Below are 19,995 nucleotides of genomic sequence, written 5' to 3' on the forward strand. Positions count from 1 at the left end.
GCCCATTGGAAGAGATGGGGTGTAAAGCAGGAGAGCAAATAGTGGTACCAGGGTCAAGGGCAGCTGGTACCAACAAATTCTAGCCTTGTCCCCATCTTTCCCCCCTGCTTTACATGGGCAATACTATAAGCAGGAAGGAGCTGTAAGAACCACTGCAGGCAGGTGGGGGCTTACTGGGGGCACACTGAGGTTAGCAGGGCAACGCCCACCCCCTGCCCCTAATGGACCAACTTCCCCTGGGGGGCTCCAGTGCCCTGGGCAACCACGGAGACCAGGGATCTTGTGGATCTGGCAAGGTGGTGGTGAGGTTTGGCTTGCAGCCTTAAAGCGCAATATAGAATTGGGATGTTTCAAATGCACCAAAACATAGCTGTCAAGTTCTCCCTTTTTCTTAAGGGAAATTCCCTTATGCTGACTAGGCTTCCTCACGAGAAAAGGGAAAACTTGACAGCTATGCACCAAAAGCGGCTCGGAAATGAAAAGCCGGCTCATTCCACCCACCCACTTCCCATAGCTGCCAAGTTTTCCCTTTTCTCGCGAGGAAGCCTATTCAGCATAAGGGAAAATCCCTTAAAAAAAGGGATAACTTGGCAGCTATGCCACTTCCTCCCACCCCCGGGCTCATTCTCTGTTCCACCCCCCCCCGCTCTGCAGCATGGAACCTTCCGAAGCTCCAGCCGCGGAAACCCTCCCACCCCCGCTTTCCGAAGTGGAACGCGCCTCGTTGACCCGTTGCCATGGAGACCGGAGAGGCCTGGTCCGGCGCGTCGCTCCCGCCCTGCGATAAGAGGGATTCGAGGCGGCTGGTTGCGTGGGAGAGCTGCTCGTGTCGCTGCGGCGCTCAGTTCGCCCCTCTCCCGCGTTGGAGACAGGTCTTGAGGGGTGGGGTGGGCGAAATGCTGGGCCGAGGGGCAGCTGAGGGGTGGGGTGTGGTGTGGGGCAAAATGGTTCTGCGGCTGCGTGAGGCGGGGGGAGCCGGCGGCCAAGAAAGGGTTAATTTAAAGGGGCGGTGGGGGTCTTGTCGGAAGGGCGGCGGGTTATTCTTGGGTGGGATGGGGCAGGGCTGGACTGGTAGAGAAGTGAAGCCACCGCCTCCCCACCCCCGGTCCCTTTGCATGCAGACCCTCAAATCCTGGAGAGCTAGCTGCTGTCATTCAGTGTAAGCAATACTGAGGAAGATGACGTGATGCCTTGATTTGGGATTTTTTCTTCTTATCTTTTTCAAGGCAGCTCCCCCGAATTTACAGGGGTTCCTGCTGAAGGGCCAAACATGAAATACTTTGAGTCTAAAAAAACACACACCTGTGGGTAGGAACTAGAAAGCTTCACTTGCTTCATTTCTGCAATTGGTGAATCCCACCCATGGGCGTAGCCAGATTTTTGCTAGGGTGGGTGCAGGAGTTTGTTAAGGGTGAGTGCAGAACTGTCGTGATTGGTCAGTTAATTAAGTATTTCTATTGTTTTACTTGATCTAAGGTTGCAGCGCCCCACCCCCCGCCCTCCCTTGATTACGCCCATGATCCCAACCCTGAAGGGTGGGTGCTGTTAGGCTGCCACCTTTCTTTCTTCTCTCCCCCCCCCCAAAAAGCTGGGCCTTTGAAATGGAGCAGCTGCAAATCAGGCAGAAAAACAGTGGGTGATGCTGGGGGGGCGACTGGGGGGCTTTCCTTGTTGAATTTCTGCCTGCTGCAAATCCACCATGAGAAAAAAAAAGGTGGTGAATCCTGGTGGTGAAGGGGTGAGGTGCAGGCATAGATGAAAAAGTTAACTGTCAATAGTGGCTCTGGGAGATAACTTGCAGTGGGGTTGTCAAGTAGGTGGCGGGGTTAGGATTTGCAAGCAGCAAAGTGATCCTAGGTACCTAAGAAGCTGTGCAATACCAGTCCAAGCACTCTTTGCCGATGGTCTAGCAATGTAGTGTCTGCTCTGACTGGCAGTGACTGTTCTGGGTCTCTGTCAGAGAACGATGTTTCTCCTCACATGCCGCCTAATTCCTTTCATCGGAGATAACCACTACAGTAGTTTATTTATAAGATCTTCCAAGGCACCGTACATGTTTTTTTCCTTCCTCATTTTATCCTTACAGCAACCCTGTGAGGTGGGTTAGGGTAAGAAACTGTGACTGGACCAATGTCACCCAATGAGCTTCGTGGCTCAGTGGGGTATTCAACTGGAGTCTTCCCTCTCTCTGCCCTAGTCTCAAACACGCTTGCTGACTTTCTTCTGCATGCAAAAGATGTGCTCTGGCCCTTCTCTCATTTGCACATTCATTAAAACGTATAGTTCAGTCCGTCCGAAATGCTTATGAAGGGTAGCAACAATAAATAGTTAATGTTTTTAAAAGTATGAAATATATCTCTCAAAAGAGCTTCAACAAGCTCGGTATTAGTGTGGTTGGAATTGTGAGTGAACCTTTTCATACACGGACCAGTTGGATAAAAGAACGCCTAATAACAGAATGTTCCACTCTTGTAGAATAGCTGTGACAAAACCCTATTGAAACCCTTCTACGCCAGACTCACTCCTCTTTTACCACCATGAGCAGTTCTGTCTTTTCTCATGCGTGCTCCCAGCAATTCTGCTTTGCACACAGAAGGTGCCTGGTTCAATCCTCAGCATCTCCAGGTAGGGCTGGGTGAGAGTCCCACCTAAAATCCTGGAGAGCTGCTGCCGGTCAGTGTGTAGACAATACTGAGCTAGCTGGGCCAGCGGTCTTGTGTTCTTAATTGGCAGAATGTACCCAAATGTACCTACCTCTCTCTACATTGTCACATTTGTGTAGGGCACAGAATGAACATACAAAGCTGCATTTTATTGGGTCATACATGTACTGTTGGCCCATCCAACCCAATACAGTGGAACCTCGGTTTATGAACACCTCGGTTTATGAATTTTCGGTTTACGAACGCCGCACACCCATCTGGAACGGATTAATTCACTTTCCATTACTTTCAATGGGAAAGTTCGCTTCAGTTTATGAACGCTTCAGTTTATGAACAGACTTCCAGAACCAATTGTGTTCATAAACTGAGGTACTACTTACAGGTAGGTAGCCGTGTTGGTCTGGATCGAAGTAAAATGAAAAAAATTCCTTCAGTAGCACCTTAAAGACCAACTAAGTTTTTATTTTGGTATGAGCTTTCGTGTGCATGCTGTTTGTTTACTCTCCAAGGGTTTCCGCTGCCTTATTACCTGTATGCTGCCTGTGCTTTTTGGCTGGGAATATAACATGAAGAGCATTTGTATGTGAAGCATATAGAGCCCAGAACTGCAGCCCCCCTGCAATGTTGCCATATGCTGCTGCTGAGTCTAATGTTGCCATTTGGGAAGGGCTTAATTGACTTGCTTGCAAGAAAGGCAGATGTGTGCCAGGTTTACTCCTCTTTCTTTCTTGAATAGACTTTTATTTCTATGTGGATGTAAGATGGTAACGCAAGCCTTTAGACCTTTTGACTTGTTCCACCTAACACTCCCCTTCTGTACCTGGCTACCAACTTTTTTTATTTTACATAATTTTTCCCCTAGTTGCCTTCTTCAGAAGTTTGATTTGCTGACATTAGCAGATGATGATAATAATTGTCTCCATCTTTTAACTGTTGCTTATTTATGTTGCTGATCAAGCTGCTGTAAAGGTGCAGGTGAAGTTGAGGGTATTTTAGTTGACAAACCAATGTATGTCTCAACACCTCGGCTGAATTCTTCTTGTTGCTTAAAACTTTATTTTTCAGTTTCTGAAAATACTTGTAAGCAACAACTCCTAGCTTGCTTCCCACTTGCAGAATACTAACCTCAGTTTCTAAGACGCTAGTGTTAAACTTCCATTCTTAAATGGTAATATGTAAATTATGTACTGTATATAGATAATGCAAATTGTTCACTCAAATCTTTTGGAAATTTTCTGTTATGTGTACCCCACTTTTCTTAAACAATTCAAAGTAGCTCAACAGCAAGCTCAATAAAAAAGAACAAATAAATACAATAAGAATTACTGGTACACATCAGCAGAGAGAAGAAAAATGAAATTGACAGACTATTTTCCAGCAATATAACCACAGAGAAGCAGGGAAGGATCCATATCAGAAAGAAGACAGAAAAGAGGGCCAACTAACCATTCTCCAAAATCTCCTTAGAGAGCCAGATTTTAAAGCTTCTGAAGGCAGTGTTTGGGCCAGGTGAGCATCCTTGGGGAGTTCCAAGGGATGAAACAGAGATCTGCTTCTAGTAGACACCTATTAAAAAGTAGGAACTTTGATGAGGAAGGGAATGAGTAAGAAGAGGGTTCTTTTTTCTTTTTTTACATTTGCAGTTTTGTACAAAAGAAAAAGTTGCAAAGCGACTTAACCACATGAAGCACTACAAATAAAACAAAACCAGATAATTTTAAACACCAAAATCCATACCATGCTCACCCAATAACGTATTCATAAGGACAAGTCCTACCCTAAGTGGTGATCATCACTATAGGGGCCAATACTGTTTTACCATTTATTCTACATATTTAATTCCTATACCTCTAATCCTATTTATTATATAACCTTAACCTAGTTGGATTAAATTACTCTAGTTTTTTTTTTAAAAAAATTGTCAGGTGTATCCTGTATTTGTTTTTAGTGCCGTATAGCTGTTTTATTTATTTAAAATATTTTTAGACATCTCTTCATTGTAGAGCGATTTCACAGCAGGGTACAATTTAAGTAATAACTGAAATTGCACGACATCTACGCAAAATAGGGTTGCCATACATCCGGATTGCGATGATGGCATCGGCAAAATGTCCCAGTTTTGGAAACGTTCCCCCCCCCCAAATCTCAGCAACTTTCTTTGGGCGACTCCCCCCCTCCCCCCCAAAAAAATCTCAACAATTTTTTGTCTCCGGATTATCACTTCTTGAAATATGGCAACTCTAATGTAAAAGCGATGGCATATTAAGGACAGATAAATTAAGAGCCTCATCAAAATGTAACCAACCAATCTTTCAAATGCCTGTGTGGGTGACAAAGTCTTTAACTGGTACTGGAAATTCAACAGTGTTGGCAACTTCCATGAGTGTGGAATTCCATGAGTCCTGCCCTCACCGTAATGAGAAGGTTCTGCTTCACTGTCAGAGGCAGCTGGCATTCCAGTTGCTGGGAACCACAAATGAAGAGATTGCTGTTGCATCTAGGTCCTGCCTTGGGGCTTCTCAGCTGGCCACTGAGGAGAGGGTGTTAGACTAGGATGGGCTTTTCGTCTGATCCAGCAAGGCTCTTCTGATGTTTTTGTGACAGTGATTAGCATAATTAGGCTTTCTCATATGGTAAGCACCCCCCAAATTCTGTAAGCGTTATCATGTTGCATCTTCTGCAGCAAAAAGCCTTAACAAAAATTATATTAAATAATTTTATTTTAAAACGATTTAGCATGTGTGGCATAACCCAGCTTTGTCCAGTTCGTCATATGCACAGGCTTAGTGGGGCTTCCTTATGGTAAACACACATTGAATTAGGCTGTGCCTGCAATTCCCTGAACACTTGTTTGGGAGAAAGCACTACTGAATTCATTGGGACCTACAACCAAGTAAAGACGATTTTAGCATGCTGCTGCATCACAGTTGCTATAGGGCAATCTGTTTTTGTGTGCCAAAATGAGTCATTGACTTTCCTATTTCTCTTTTTAAAAATATATAGTTGGAATTGGTAACAGGTTATGGATATTGTCTTAATTTATTTTATTTATTTTTTCATTCCTGAGCAGATATCAAGTCTGTACAACTTGTTGTATTGCTGTAATTGTTTGACAATTGGCAATCATGAACGCCAGTGACTTTGTGATTCTCCCTGGTTCAAAGACTGGAGTCTCTGTAAAACTGAAAGCAAAGTAAGTTCATTTCTTGTAACTGTCTCGTGTGCTTCGATAACCTATTGGCTTTTTATGTGCAAGCTATTCATAACTATGAACAGAACAATCACCTGCATGCAAACCCTGTTGAGTTCAATGGTGTTTTTGTTGTTGTTTTTACACACCTAGTTATGTATGTAAATACTGTATAGGATTGCAGCCTATGGCTACTGTCATAAAATAATTTGCTTGGAGTTACTTCTGTTGAAGGGACGCAGGTAGCGCTGTGGGTTAAACCACAGAACCTAGGGCTTGCTGATCAGAAGGTCGGCGGATCGAATCCCCGCGATGGGGTGAGCTCCCGTTGCTCAGTCCCTGCTCCTGCCAGCTTAGCGGTTTGAAAGCACGCAGTGCAAGGAGATAAATAGTTATCGCTCCAGCAGGAAGGTAAATGGCGTTTCCATGCGTTGCTCTGGTTCGCCAGAAGCGGCTTAGTCATGCTGGCCACATGACCTGGAAGCTATACGCCGGCTCCCTCGGGCAGTAAAGCAAGATGAGCGTCGCAGCCCCAGAGTCGTCCGCAACGGGACCTAATGGTCAGGGGTCCCTTTACCTTTACTTCTGTTGAAACGTATGGGATTTGCTTCCAAGTAAATGGGTTTAAAATTGCTTGTTTCTGAACCATGCTGATCATATACAGTGGAACCTCGGTTTATGAACACCTCGGTTTATGAATTTTCGGTTTATGAATGCCGCGGACCCATCTGGAACGGATTAATTCATTTTCCATTACTTTCAATGGGAAAGTTCGCTTCAGTTTATGAACGCTTCAGTTTAAGTACTCCGTGGACTGTCTGGAACAGATTAATCCACTTTCCATTACTTTCAATGGGAAAGTTCGCTTCAGTTTATGAACGCTTCAGTTTATGAACAGACTTCCGGAACCAATTGTGTTCATAAACCGAGGTACCACTGTATTGCAAATGGGAGGAGGATAATCTGAATTTGGTGTTTGAACTTAAATCTCTCTTCAGAAGTATACGAGAGCTGCAGTTGGAGAAGGTTCAGCTGGAACTTGAAAATAAAGAGATGGAGAAAACACTTCAGCAGCTACAATCAAACATGAGCAGAGAAAAACAAGAGAGGGAGTAGGTGAAATTTTATGACTTGAAATTTAAGAGTCATGATTCTAGTGAACCCCTGCCCCCCCCCCGACCCCAACCTCCCACTTTTGGGGACTGGGTTGAGTTGTATTCCTCAAGAGTTTTTTCTTCAATTATTATTTAATTTCAAACTCCACCTTTCTGCTGTCTGCACCCAAAGTGTCTTTCAATGCAAGAAATCTGCACAGGAAAAGAGATCACCATCTTAAAATACATAACAACATAACTTTTTTAAAAAATGGAGCAGGTAAATAAGATCGTTTGAAACAAACAGCAGCCAATTAAAATTGCCAACCTCCCCATTTTCAGTTGGATAACAGCTGTTAGATTGCACATTGCTTTTGTGCTTTTCCTTTAAAAAAAAAACATCCCATAGCTTGTGGCAGGGTTTTCCCCTGACACTTATGTGCACTCCCCAGGGGTGCTCTATGCTCAGCTGGAAGAAGTCTAAGTGAAAACTTCTAATTGTTCCTCATCTGGCCATAGGGGCAAAGTGGATTTTAAACTGAAAAGTGGCTTCCCTATTCATCTGTGCCAGCAGCAGCTGTAAAAGCATCAAGATACCCCCCAGCTATGTATCTGCTTCTGCCCATTGCTTTGTAGAATTGCAGCCTTTGTCTTTTGCTGCTGTTGGGATTTTGATACCAGAATTCAATTTCAATCCCCGCTCTCACCCAATGAACTCTGCTTGGTATTCTTTCAGGGAGCTTCATTGTTCATGAAACGGTCATTATCTTTTAATAGAATCTCAATTCTATGAGTTTTAAGTTGCATATGCATGCATTTACAAAAAAACACAAGGAAGTTGTAATTGTTCTGTATTTGATAGAATCCATTTAGGAAGTCAAAATGTTCTGCAGACAAAGCACAACACTGAATATCTGTAACTCTTCTCTCCAATTCCGAGAGCCACTTTTATTAACCTCTCTATATCTGTTTCCCTTTCTCAGTAATGTGAAAAATAATGCTAACTTTCCTCTCAGAAGAGCTTTGCAAGGGTGCAGTCATTAGTGTTCTGCTGCACTTAACAAGATATATGGTTCTGTTTAAGTGTTAAGTGTTGCTAATTGCCTTGGATCATAATAATTAATTTCTGCATCCTTTCTTGGAGCATTTAATGCTGGATTCTGGCTTGGAGAAGCTCAGTAGTTACGGCCTCATTTTTTAAAAGCAATGACACTTCATTTTTTAGTTCATAATTATTTGTTTTGCTGTTCATTTGCAAAGGAGCAAAATAGTACTGGAACTGGAAGCAACTAATATTCTCTCAATGGGATTTTCCCCAGTATGTTGACAGTGTATTGAAAGTTGGGAAATGCTAGGTTTAAGAATCCTGTAATCTGCAGCGGATGTGAGGGAACATGGTCGGGAAATCATGACTAGCTGGGGGAGAAAGGCTTTCGTAATGCATAAAGCCACCCAGTTTAGTAATGCAGTATCAAAGTCTTAAACCCAAGAACTTCTTGATTCATAGCTCACTCAGCCTTATAGTCAGAGTCGCCATGCTACATCTAGGAATATCAGATAATTCTAACAAAATTCAGGAACAGAAATGGCTGGTGTTCAATTATTTGTCCCATCTTCAGAACAGAAACCAAGGCATTCTGAATGCATTCCTCCCCCTTACATTTTTTTCTGCATTGAAATGAATGGGGTGAACTAATGACAACGTAGTTTTGCCACAGTGAGCAGCAAGACAGATAATGTAGTTTTTGGTGGAACTGCAATAGAATGGAAAAAGTGCTGCATGTGATGAGTACAGTACAGGGCAGAACAGAAAAGAATGCCTTCTTACATCCTTAGCTATACCCAGTGCTTCCCCTCCTTTTTTTTTTAAGGGTACAGTACTCTTATTTTTCTGTTCATATTGAAATAATGCCCCTCAATGAGGCCAAACTTAGATTTACAAAATGTTTATGGTTATGCGTCCCCCCCCCCCCCGAAAAAAGCACTGGCTATATCAATGCATCTAGTTTGATGCTTCTGTCAGGTACAAAGACACAACTCCGCTGATGGTCAACCAACTTGGCAGTAGAAATCTGCTTGCTCAGTGGGACCTTTAGTTTTTATTCTCCTCTGGACTCCCAGCATCTCAAAGGAAGGCTAGTTCAACCCAATGCAGATTTCTTTTGGGGGGTGGGGTGGGGTGGGGAGGATGAGGATGCTGTTTGCTATTTAATGTAAATTACACAACATATGTAACTATTTATATAACTTATGTAACTTTACATTCATTTCAAAGTAAAAAAAAAGAAATCACGGTAATCTAAAAGCAGTGATAAATTATGTATTGTTTATGTTCTTAAAAACAACAATGTGAATGGATACAGATTGCATTTGCTTGGCTGATTTCTGTTGTTGACCACAGATGAACATGTGAGCTGCAGCAATTTGCAATTACTTTTCTGTTTTTGTTTTAATTATCTGACATCCTTTGATGAAGCAGCAGGCCCACCACCCTCTCCAGCCCTTCCTTAAACAGAAGAAGTTTCATTGCACCAATGCTTGGTGCTGCTTTAATTATGAGGAGAAGCCGAGGCCTAGGCATGGCTGCAAATGGATGAATTTGCTCCCAGTCCCTTCATACCAGTATTGGGAGGATAGGGTGACATCCTTTGCCCTGTTATCTCTAGACCTATTCAGACATGATGAAAGTCACATGAGGGGAAGTGGCATCACCTTGTAACTCCTGCTCGCTTAGGGGCATCACTGTTTCCACAAATTGGAGGGTGAAGACTTGAAGCCTCCTATGCATGTAGAGCAGGCTTCCTCAAACTTGGCCCTCCAGATGTTTTTGGCCTACAACTCCCATGATCCCTAGCTAGCAGGACCAGTGGTCAGGGATGATGGGAATTGTAGTCTCAAAACAACTGGAGGGCCGAGTTTGAGGAGGCCTGGTGTACAGTAAAGCTGGCCCACCTTCCTTTCCTGGGGCTGCATCCCAGTGGTGAAAGGGGGAAGTGGGCGGGGCAACAGATGTGAGTCTTGCCTTTGTACAATGGACTTCATTTGAGCTATGGACAACTGTATTTTTACACACCTTCCTCCAGGCAAGCAAGAGGATTATTGCAGTTCAATGGCACATTCTGGTAAAGCAAAAGCACTTGAGGGGTGTCATGGCGCAGGACCAGGGTGAGGTATGGCATGGGAAGAGGCCCAAAGGGCAGATAGGGAAGCCTGGAGGGCTGCATTCAGCCCCTTAGGCCTGAGATTCTGCATTCCAGTTGTGGACACTCGCTGCATAGGTATAATAATATTAATTGCACTCCACTCTCCCTCTTGTGATTTTCATTATGTGAACAAAGAATGCCTGAATAGGTCTTCTTTTTTATTGATGTTTTTTATTTTATTAAAAGCCATTGCCTATTATTCAAAAATAGCATAGTGGTTTGCAGCCAGCTAAGACAGACACACTCATCTTAATTAATACATGAGCAGTAATAACAATAATGAATGCAGCAGCAGGCCATACTAATGGGCCACAAAGGCCTCAGTTGTGCCAGAAACACATTACAGCTTTCCAAAGGTAAAGATTCTAGGAACCCCTCCCCCCCAATTCCCTGTTTTTAGAAGTTTACTTTTGGTTTTGGCAGGGTGGGGGGAAAGGAGCGTAGTAAAAATTTCTCTTAATCTGAAAGCATGTACAAATGCAGTTTTGGAACTTTTATAGACGAGCAAGTGCATATCGCTGGAAATCAGGCCAAGCTGGCCTGGGCATGCAGCCCCAGCTGTTGTTGCAGAACAAAGAGAATGTTGGAAAGGTAAGACTCTCACTAGAATTCCAATAAGGTAGGCTTATTGCAACTCAGGGCTATGTTCAAAAGGTTGTTAACTCTGCAAAGCCATTAATTGAACCATTTCCCCCATCTTTGTTATACCACCTTTAAAGGAAATGGAGAAGGGCGATGCATGGTTGTTTTTTTCCTATGAAGAAGTTTGCTTTGAATATTGCAGAAACCACCTAAAAATGACCCATTACCTTCTAGCTTCATTGAATTTCAGGGTTGTAACAGATTGAAGTTATTTTCGCCAATGAGAAACACTTCAGAATTATTATGCCTTTATTCCACATTATGCTTTCTTGTTCCTGGGTATGTTTTCATTGTTCATTTTATTTTTCTTTCTTTCTTGCTGTTCTGCCAGTGTTTTTCTGTCCACCAGCTGCTGCTGAAGTTGCACGATGAGAGAAAAAGGGCTTTCAAAGTTGTTACATATGCAAGGCTAGCAGTGGGGGGAATAAAACACTGTATTTGCAGTTATTGATGTACTTGATAATATTTTCCAGCCCTCCTAGGCTGATTCATATGGCGACTTTTGAGGATTAGTATATATTTTTTTTATCAACCAGCAGTGAATGTGAATCAACCTTTCAGAGAAGCAATCTTCTGAGCACGGTTGTGCATCCAGATTCTGATTTTCTGGGCCGCATTGTAAAAATGCTTCAAAACTGTCTGTTGCATGATGTGGAAATAAAGTCTGACTGCTTGGACAACTATACTGCACATGCATGCTAACATGAGATGAATAGAAAATAGTCAGTACGACCAAAAATGACATTAAAATCAGCCCAGATTTTAAATCATGTCTAACATAACTCTTTGCTTTTTATTTTAACTAGGTTTCATCAGGCAAGATAAAATTAAGAATACTCAAAGAACAAATTCCAGGTAAGAGGATGCTAGTGTTGGAAAAAGTGTTATAGGAATATAGATAACTGCCTTGTACCAAGTCAGACCATTGGTCCATTTAGCTCAGTATAGTCAGCACTGTCTGGCAACACTGTCTGGCTTAATAATAATAATAATAATAATAATAATAATAATAATAATAATAATTTATTATTTATACCCTGCCCATCTGACTGGGTTTCCCCAGTCACTCTGAGCGACTCCAAACAGAATCAATGATAATAATAATAATGAAGCGATAAAACATCAGACATTAAAAGCTTCCCTAAACAAGGCTGTCTTCAGATGTCTTCTAAAAGTCAGATAGTTGTTTATTTCCTTGACATCTGATGGGAGGGCATTCCACAAGGGCGGGCACCACTGCTGAGAAGGCCCTCTGCCTGGTTCCCTGTAACCTCACTTCTTGCAGGGAGGGAACCACCAGAAGGCCTTGGGAGCTGGACCTCAGTGTCCAGGCTGAACGATGGGGGTGGAGACGCTCATTCAGGTATACTGTGCCGAAGTCGTTTAGAGATTTAAAGGTCAGCACCAACACTTTGAATTGTGTTTGATACTTTTTATGAATACAGTAGTAACCAATAAATATTTTTTATAAATAAGGCAAGCCTACCTGGATGGTGTGGGGGCAGGGCATCAGTGTGGTTAGGGCTGCATGGATACAATGGGGCAGCCAATTTGCTGCATGGCCCCAACCGCACTACCATCCAGGGAAGCTGTAGTGACACCTGAGTCAGGAGAGCAGCTCTTAAGGGTCTCTCTTACCACACCGCCATTATTGTTAAAATGAGCTGCAGGTAAGTAATAAAACTGTAGTCTGAAACCTTTGCCATCTAACTGGGATGTTTTTATCTGAACACAAACAAGCTCTTGCCTTGTTACTTCATTTCTATCTAGTGATCTAACAGTATCCTATAAACCTGTGGGTTTTAATTCTCTGAGTCCACATGCGCACAGTGGTTTGTCCAGATGGTTCCACCTCTCATCCAGAGCATTGCCCATCAGTGCCCCGTTTTAATCCATGCTCTGTACAGTTTATGGCTTAAAACAACAACAGTGACAATGCTCCACTACATTTTGCAGCTCCAGAGCCAGCTAAGCAGCCGCTTGCAAGTAAAGTAGCAAAGGATGCAGCCCCTGAAAAGCCCAAAGTGAAGGGAAAGGCATGTGGGCAGTGTGAGACAAAGACTGCGCTCTTGGTAAGTACCGGTAGGTGAAAGAAAGGAAGAATAGCCGCATTTGTTAGTTCAGTGTACTCTTGAAATACTTTTAAAATATTTCTCTGTGAGGGGATTTTGTTTAATGCCTATGAAGGCTAGTAATATACTTTTGGTATCTGAAGGAGTGTGCATGCACACGAAAGCTTATATCAGAACAAACTTAGTTGGTCTGATGCTATTGGACAATTTTTTATTTTTTTATTTTTATTTCGCCTGCATCAGACCAACACGGCTACCTACCTGAACCTGAAATTGAGCATGTTGGTGACTGAGCAGATTGGCAAATTGGGCCAAAAATATGAAGCAAGAAACTATTGCTGAAGTTACTGCTCTGCGTACTATGCTTTGTTTGTAAAGTGGTTTGCACATTTCAAGTTTTTTAAAAAAGAATAAAAAGTATCACTGTTTACATTTTGGACTAGCCCCTTCATAAAGAGGAGGTTAAAATACCTGTCCTATATTGTTCCGACGATTCAGACATTATTCTACAATCTCTCTCTCTACCCCCTCCCCCCAGTAATTCATACTATACTGTGTTCATATTTGTTTTCTGTCTTGCTTCCTTAATTCCATAGTGGGGCCTGCTGATATAATAGAGTTTGCATATAGATCCCATACAGTTGCCTTCTTCCTTGCCCAACCCATCTTCAATAGATCACATAGTTGTGGAATCTGTAGAACATAGGAGCATGAATTCTGATTTTAGCATTTTACCTCATCTTAAGCTTCCCTCCTGCATACTACGACTGTGATTAAGTGGTATGAAATTTAAAGGAAAATATTGTTGAACTAGTTTTGCTGCTTATGTGAGACTTTTCTACAGTGCTATGTTCTTTTAGCTTTTTCTGTCAAGTTGTTCAAACCTCCACACGATTGTCAGGTGTATATGGCTTCCCAAAACTTTGAGAGTTACCTGCTGATCTGGATGCTATTCTGTGATAGCAAAAGGACCAGTCCTGGCTTCTTCGCTCTGCCAACCTTGGAGCTGGTGCAGTGAGCGGGTATTTTTTCCTGCTCATCCTTCCATCTTGGCCACTATGAGTGGCAGGGCTAAGGGATCAGTGCTGGCTTTGCCTTTCCATCAAGCCCCACCCCCAAGTTAGCTTAACTTGAATTTACATTCAGATCCATGAGACTTGGCTTAGTCATGGCTAACCTGCACCCTCTGATTTCAATGCGGGATCTGACAAAGCTGATTCCGCTGGAAGGGGGCTAGTAACTAAGAGTGCAACACCATCAAGAAGGCCTCCACAACTGAGTCCTGCAATGCTCAGACAGTAGGGAGAGAGGCACTCCGGAAAGTAAGTCTCAAATTATTCAGGGTTTTCTAAATATCTGGATCCCATGCAGCAAAAGATGCAAGAAGTGCATGTGCTATAAAATGCCTAGAAAGGCCCTTAAGATAATGTTTATAATAAATCAACGGAGAAAATGTTTAATCCCAAGTTAGGTCTGTTTAAAACAGGCATCCCCAAACTTCGGCCCTCCAGATGTTTTGGACTACAATTCCCATCATCCCTGACCACTGGTCCTGTTAGCTAGGGACCATGGGAGTTGCAGGCCAAAACATCTGGAGGGCCGCAGTTTGGGGATGTCTGGTTTAAAACGTAGGCTTCCCCCAGATACTGTAGGTGTAGACAATGGCACAATAATTTGTTTAGCTGATTGTTTAGCTAATTGTACCTAATTGGGGTGACGTTTTAATTAAAGCGACAGCCTGACTGAACACCAATTGAAAATTTGAAATCCCACTTCCCACTTGTCACTTTCTGCCTTCAGTTTTTAGCCTCCCATTGTGAGCTGTGATGAGACAGTGAAAGCTGTGTTATCAACCTTAGGCTACAATCTTATATGCACACTTCCCTGGGACTTAGGTGCCACTGAACTCAGTGGGGTTTGGTTCAGATAGACATGCAGAGAGAGCTTTGCTGCTGCTTCATGTTTATGCCTTCATTTTCTTTTTTTCAAGGTGTGCTTAGAGTGCGGAGAAGATTACTGTCCTAGCTGCTTTGCCAGAGTGCACCAGAAGGGGGCACTTAAGCTCCACAGAACTACTTCTTTGCAGGTATGTTGCTTTCAAAAGTTTTTATGTTATAATTGTACAATAATCCTCTCGAAGGAGGCACATATCTCATCGCCATTACAGTATTATTATCACAATTTCAGGATCTCCTTTAATTGTCCCATGTAGAAATCCTTTCGTTGGGATCCTTTTCTGCATTTATTTCCCCCCCTGCTTTTATTTATTTATTTATTATTTGTTTGTTTTATTTATGCTTGCAATTCTAGGAGCAACTTTAGTTGTCGTACCTTTTTGCTGTGCTGAGGTCATTTTTCTGCATTTATTCTTAGACAAAGAATAGAAACAATTGCAAGCCAATTGAAAACTCAGAAGACAAGACTGGAAATGTGTGACCATAATTTGTTTTTTTAAAGAAGGCTATTGACACTTGTCAGGTGATTGACACGTGTCGAAGTTGCTGTAACCACAGATCAGAAGGCCTTCAGAGAAGCTCTCTTCAAATGATAACTAGCTGATTCTCAGAGGGAGGCCCTTTGAGTCTTTGTAGAGAGCTGAATGCTCCTAAAACGGAAGCATTTTCCTCTCTGCAGAGAAAGCAGTATGTGTGTGAAATGTTGGGGGAGCGCATGAGAATGCACAGTATGCTGGGTTGCAACAGTGGGAAAAGGATTTGCCTCCAGGCCCTACTTTTAGGGTTCCTGGAGGTATCTGGCTGGCAGCTATGAGGAGGAATATGCTACACTGGATGGGCCTTTGGTCTGATCCAGAGGGGTTCCTGTTTCATCCTTGATTGTCACAGTGTGTCATGCCATTGTTCCACCAAACATGACAAAGCCATCCAGGAATGTGGCTTAACAACACTTATGATGCGCTGAAACTGTATACATCACAATACGGTCATGAGCAGTAGCAGAGACTGTCTCTGAAAGGTGGAGTTGAGAGTTTGTCGTCTGAACCTTAGCAAATAGTATAGGAAATTGGCTTGTCATCTGGTAGAGAAGAGGGACCTGAAATAAGGCTCCATAGCAGACGTTAAAAAGCACCTGTACCTGTCGTAAGTTATCCCCCAGTGACCAAAGGCATTAGGTTTGAAGATTTAGTGCATTCAGCACTACAAAACGCAATCTGTTTCCAAATACATGGCACTGCCACAGTTCTGGTGCAGAAATTCTGGGGCATGTAGTTGTACGAAGGGGGAAAGAATTGAGAACATTAAAGGGTCGGAAAAGAAGAAAAGGGAAAAGTTGTACACAGGGAAGGGACGGCCTCTAAAAGGGAAAGGGAAAAATGGGGAGGTGGCTGGAGAGAGTATAAACTTTGTCCATTGCAGGGAAATAAAGGAGAATTAATAACATTTTTTCTATCAGCTTTTCTCTTGCCATATGTAGCCTTGCTTTGTGATCTGATGGAGACTTTAGGATCCAGTTCCTCGTCCTTCCATGAAATATTTGTAACTGATTTTTCCTCCTTTGCCTTATTTCAGTGTGAAGTTTGCCACCCTTTAATGCAGTCTAATGTTTCTTTAAAAAAATAATAATTATTATAATAACAACAATTATCTGAATGAGCATGAGGGACACTTGCATGGCCTCGAAGTGACACTTGTAGTCTACTTGCTTTTCTGTTATTTATTGCCAAAAACAAATTCTGAAAGAATTTGCTACTCTGCTACTTCCAAAGAATAGCTAAGGTTGCCTCTGTGCATGTAGAAAAGAATGAGAACAGATGTATAAGAGAGAGAGAGAATCTAAAAGTCAACAGAGTAGAGAAAGTCAGATGCTGAACATAACAGGCAATGCAACACAAAGCAATTAGACTGCCTCTTTGTAACATAAAAGAGTATTCACTAATTCCTGCAGAAGAGAGAAAGAATTTACACAGTGTGTTACTGGTACTGTTGATTCTGTTGGAGCATCTGCTTGGAGTACTGCTCTCCAAAGCATGGAAGAGGAATGATTCGTGACTCTAGTGCATCATCTGCCACATGGATATGCAGTACAACACCCTGTTACATGTAGAATTGACTTGAGTATTCTCCCGTTGGTTTTTTTTTTTTTAAGTAGCCGCAAACCATTTTAGTGGATAGATTCACACGCACACATGAAACAACTTCATTGAATATTTGCTTTTTTTATCCTGTTTGTGTCATTGGACTGAATCACACGTGTGATAGGGGAATTGGTATATGTGTCATGGACTTGTATGATCCCTCCTTCCCTTAAACCAAGGGTCAGCAAACTTTTCAGCAGGGGGCCAGCCCACTGTTCCTCAGACCTTGTGGGGGGGCCGGACTATATTTTGAATAAATAAATAAAATGAACGAATTCCTATGCCCCACAAATAACCCAGAGATGCATTTTAAATAAAAGGACACATTCTACTCATGTAAAAACACGCTGATTCCCGGACTGTTCACAGGCTGGATTTAGAAGGTGGTAATAATAATAATAATAATAATCTATTATTTATACCCCACCCATCTGGCTGGGTTTCCCCAGCCACTCTGGGCGGCTTCCAACAAAATATTAAAATACAATAGTCTGTCAAACATTGAAAGCTTCCCTAAACAGGGCTGCCTTCAGATGTCTTCTAGTTGTTTTTCTCTTTGACATCTGGTGGGAAGGCATTCCACAGGGCAGGTGCCACTACTGAGAAGGCCCTCTGCCTGTTTCCCTGGTTCCCACTTTTAGGCCATGATTGAGTTTGCCTACCCATGCCTTAAGCACTCCCAAGAGTCAGTTAAAAAAACCAAACAGTCAAGCTGAACTTTGCCATTACATTCGCACTGGCCATCTATGACTTCGGTTTGTCCTCCAAATTAGGCCAGGAACACACTTGGAAGCTGGTTTCTAGTCCTGTTTGGGAGAGAGCAAGTGCAAAGATAGTTTGCCAGTTCAGTTGCAACAGAACCAGAAAGTAGCAAATGTGTGTCTGAGCACGAAGGGAGGATGCAGCACATAAAGTGCCATGTTCCCAGTCTTCCAAACCATTATTTGGAGGACTGGACATGTTATATTTGAACCAGCCCGTGCGTTCTCTGACTGCTGTTTCAATACTATTTTCTCCTAGTACATGCTTCTGCTGGTAATTTCTACTTCTACACAAACTATTGCTAAATGTTAAATCCCTAGACTTACTATTTCTATCTTGCTTTTCGTCGAGTGATAGCCTAGGTTATGTTCCAAACATTTCAGCAGTGTGTAGACAGTTGCCCCTTTGATTGTCTACTTCTGATCCTTCTCCACTCGACTCTTGAAACAATGGGTGAAATTCCTGGGAACAGGTGTTTTGTTTGTTTTTGGAAATCCGGAATCGAAGCCTCCAAGTGCAAGAGAAATGCCTAGTTGACTACATCTACTTACAGGAGTTGGGGACCTTTTGGCTGTCTAGATGTTGCTTCAGCCCTAGCAAACATGGCCAATGATCAGGGATGATGGCAGTTTGGGTACATTTGGAGGGCCAAAGATTTCACACACCTGATCTGCTATTTTGTGTACTGCAATAGAAGACCCAGGCAGCATGCCTGTAGTCTCCTCTTGTTGGTCATGCAAAATATCTCTTTTTGTTTTGAATCCAACATATGACTTATTTTTTTTCTGTAGGCAAAAGCACGTATACCAGTAAGGAAATTGGAGGCTGCTCAGCAGTTCCTGAAAACAATAAATCCCGAGGAATCTAATGGCTGCATAAATAATGGACTGAAGAAGGAAGTTAATGATATATTAGTGAATACTTCAGACATTCCTTCGCCTTTACCAAAAATGCCAGCCTACAATATTGAGGTAATTCAGGAAATTTACCATCTGAAGTGCTGTGTGTTTTAAATTCTACGGAAATTTCTCTTTCATAATCACAGCAAAAAGGTGGCCTTTTAATGGTTATTTTACGGGTGCCATCCAGTCAAAGGAACCGTTTATTAAGGATGTGGTTAATTTTCTAGACATTTTCTGTCTAAGGAATTGATTCTGGAAATCTTAGGATTCTCTCCTTGGGGGAAGGATTTTTGACCTCTTGAATTGGTCCATTAGTTTGAATGTTATTGTTTTGAAGGGGTATGGCTATATACTTATATTTCACTTGACTGTTCTAGAGGCCAATGTACGCTATTCTTTGCTGAGAAAGAGAGTTACTAGAACTTTTTTTTCTAGAGGAGGAGCCACCACCCCTGCTTTCCCAGAACGGCTGTACCTTCCCCCCCAAAAAAACCAGCACTTTGATTTCTCTCTCTCTTTTCAAGAGTCTTTCTGTTTTTCATCTTGCACAGTCCTATCCCTTTTAATTAGATGCGGGGACTGGGATTTTGTTACAAGTCAAGGGAACCCCAAAACACTTTGGTGGATTCTTTGCCTTATATTGCACGTCACACCTGGGACAGTGTTCTGTGTTTTTTTGGCTGCTAATCCTTTCCATAGTTTTTCTTAAAATTAAGGGGGTGGATAGGTGGGGATATTCCATAGCTGCCAGTCGGTCTGGATGGCAGGGGGCAGCTCTTCCACCAGAAAAAAAATCTAGTGACTCTAGGAGTCACATATTGCACAGTGCCATCCAGAATCAACAGAAGTTAACCCAGTAAGAAAAGTCAATTCCCCCTCTCTTTCCAAGTATTTCACTGGATTTGAGTATGCATAACTGTACTGGAGTAGGGCCATTGTGGTCATATAGAGATGTCCTAATGTGGCCTTGAATTGCATTAGTGATAACTTGGTCCGTTTTGAAGCCTATATACCAGGCTTACTCCACGTTACTCTATTCTAAATACACGGTTTCCTTAAATTCAGGAAGCTTTATATATTCCAATCGTTTGGTATAAAACAGGTTTGTGACCGACTGACATACTGGGATGTATCGGAAATGGGTGAATTTTGGTTAACCCAGATTAATTCTCGAAATCAATTCAGGAAGCGTCTACAGAACCTTCTGCGGAGGATAGGCCTGAGAGCCAGAATGGTGGGTCTTTATTACATGGTGTGTTTGACGAAGAAGAATCTGCAAAGTCTTTTCAGGAAGCTCTGAATCAGTGGAGAAGTAGAAATCAATCCCCGAAATCTAAGGAGGAACGTTCCTGTCAGGTTGGACCAGGTACGGAT

At 42.5% G+C, this 19,995-nt stretch overlaps 1 protein-coding gene across 1 annotated transcript in view; it reads left to right on the forward strand.

The window, feature by feature from the left end:
* The first annotated feature begins 724 nt into the window (after window positions 1-724).
* Window positions 725-19,995, forward strand: part of ZBBX (zinc finger B-box domain containing) — a 42,221-nt gene continuing 22,950 nt past the window's right edge. Inside the window, exons 1-9 of the mRNA XM_060274216.1 lie at window positions 725-872; window positions 5,734-5,856; window positions 6,852-6,965; window positions 10,651-10,741; window positions 11,599-11,647; window positions 12,749-12,864; window positions 14,855-14,950; window positions 18,511-18,690; window positions 19,807-19,987. Of these exons, the coding sequence (XP_060130199.1) occupies window positions 5,789-5,856; window positions 6,852-6,965; window positions 10,651-10,741; window positions 11,599-11,647; window positions 12,749-12,864; window positions 14,855-14,950; window positions 18,511-18,690; window positions 19,807-19,987 (895 nt within the window). The 5' untranslated portion in view covers window positions 725-872; window positions 5,734-5,788. The remainder of the gene's footprint in view (window positions 873-5,733; window positions 5,857-6,851; window positions 6,966-10,650; window positions 10,742-11,598; window positions 11,648-12,748; window positions 12,865-14,854; window positions 14,951-18,510; window positions 18,691-19,806; window positions 19,988-19,995) is intronic.

The sequence above is a fragment of the Zootoca vivipara genome, chromosome 5 (genome assembly GCF_963506605.1).
Source record: "Zootoca vivipara chromosome 5, rZooViv1.1, whole genome shotgun sequence".
Lineage (NCBI taxonomy): Eukaryota > Metazoa > Chordata > Lepidosauria > Squamata > Lacertidae > Zootoca > Zootoca vivipara.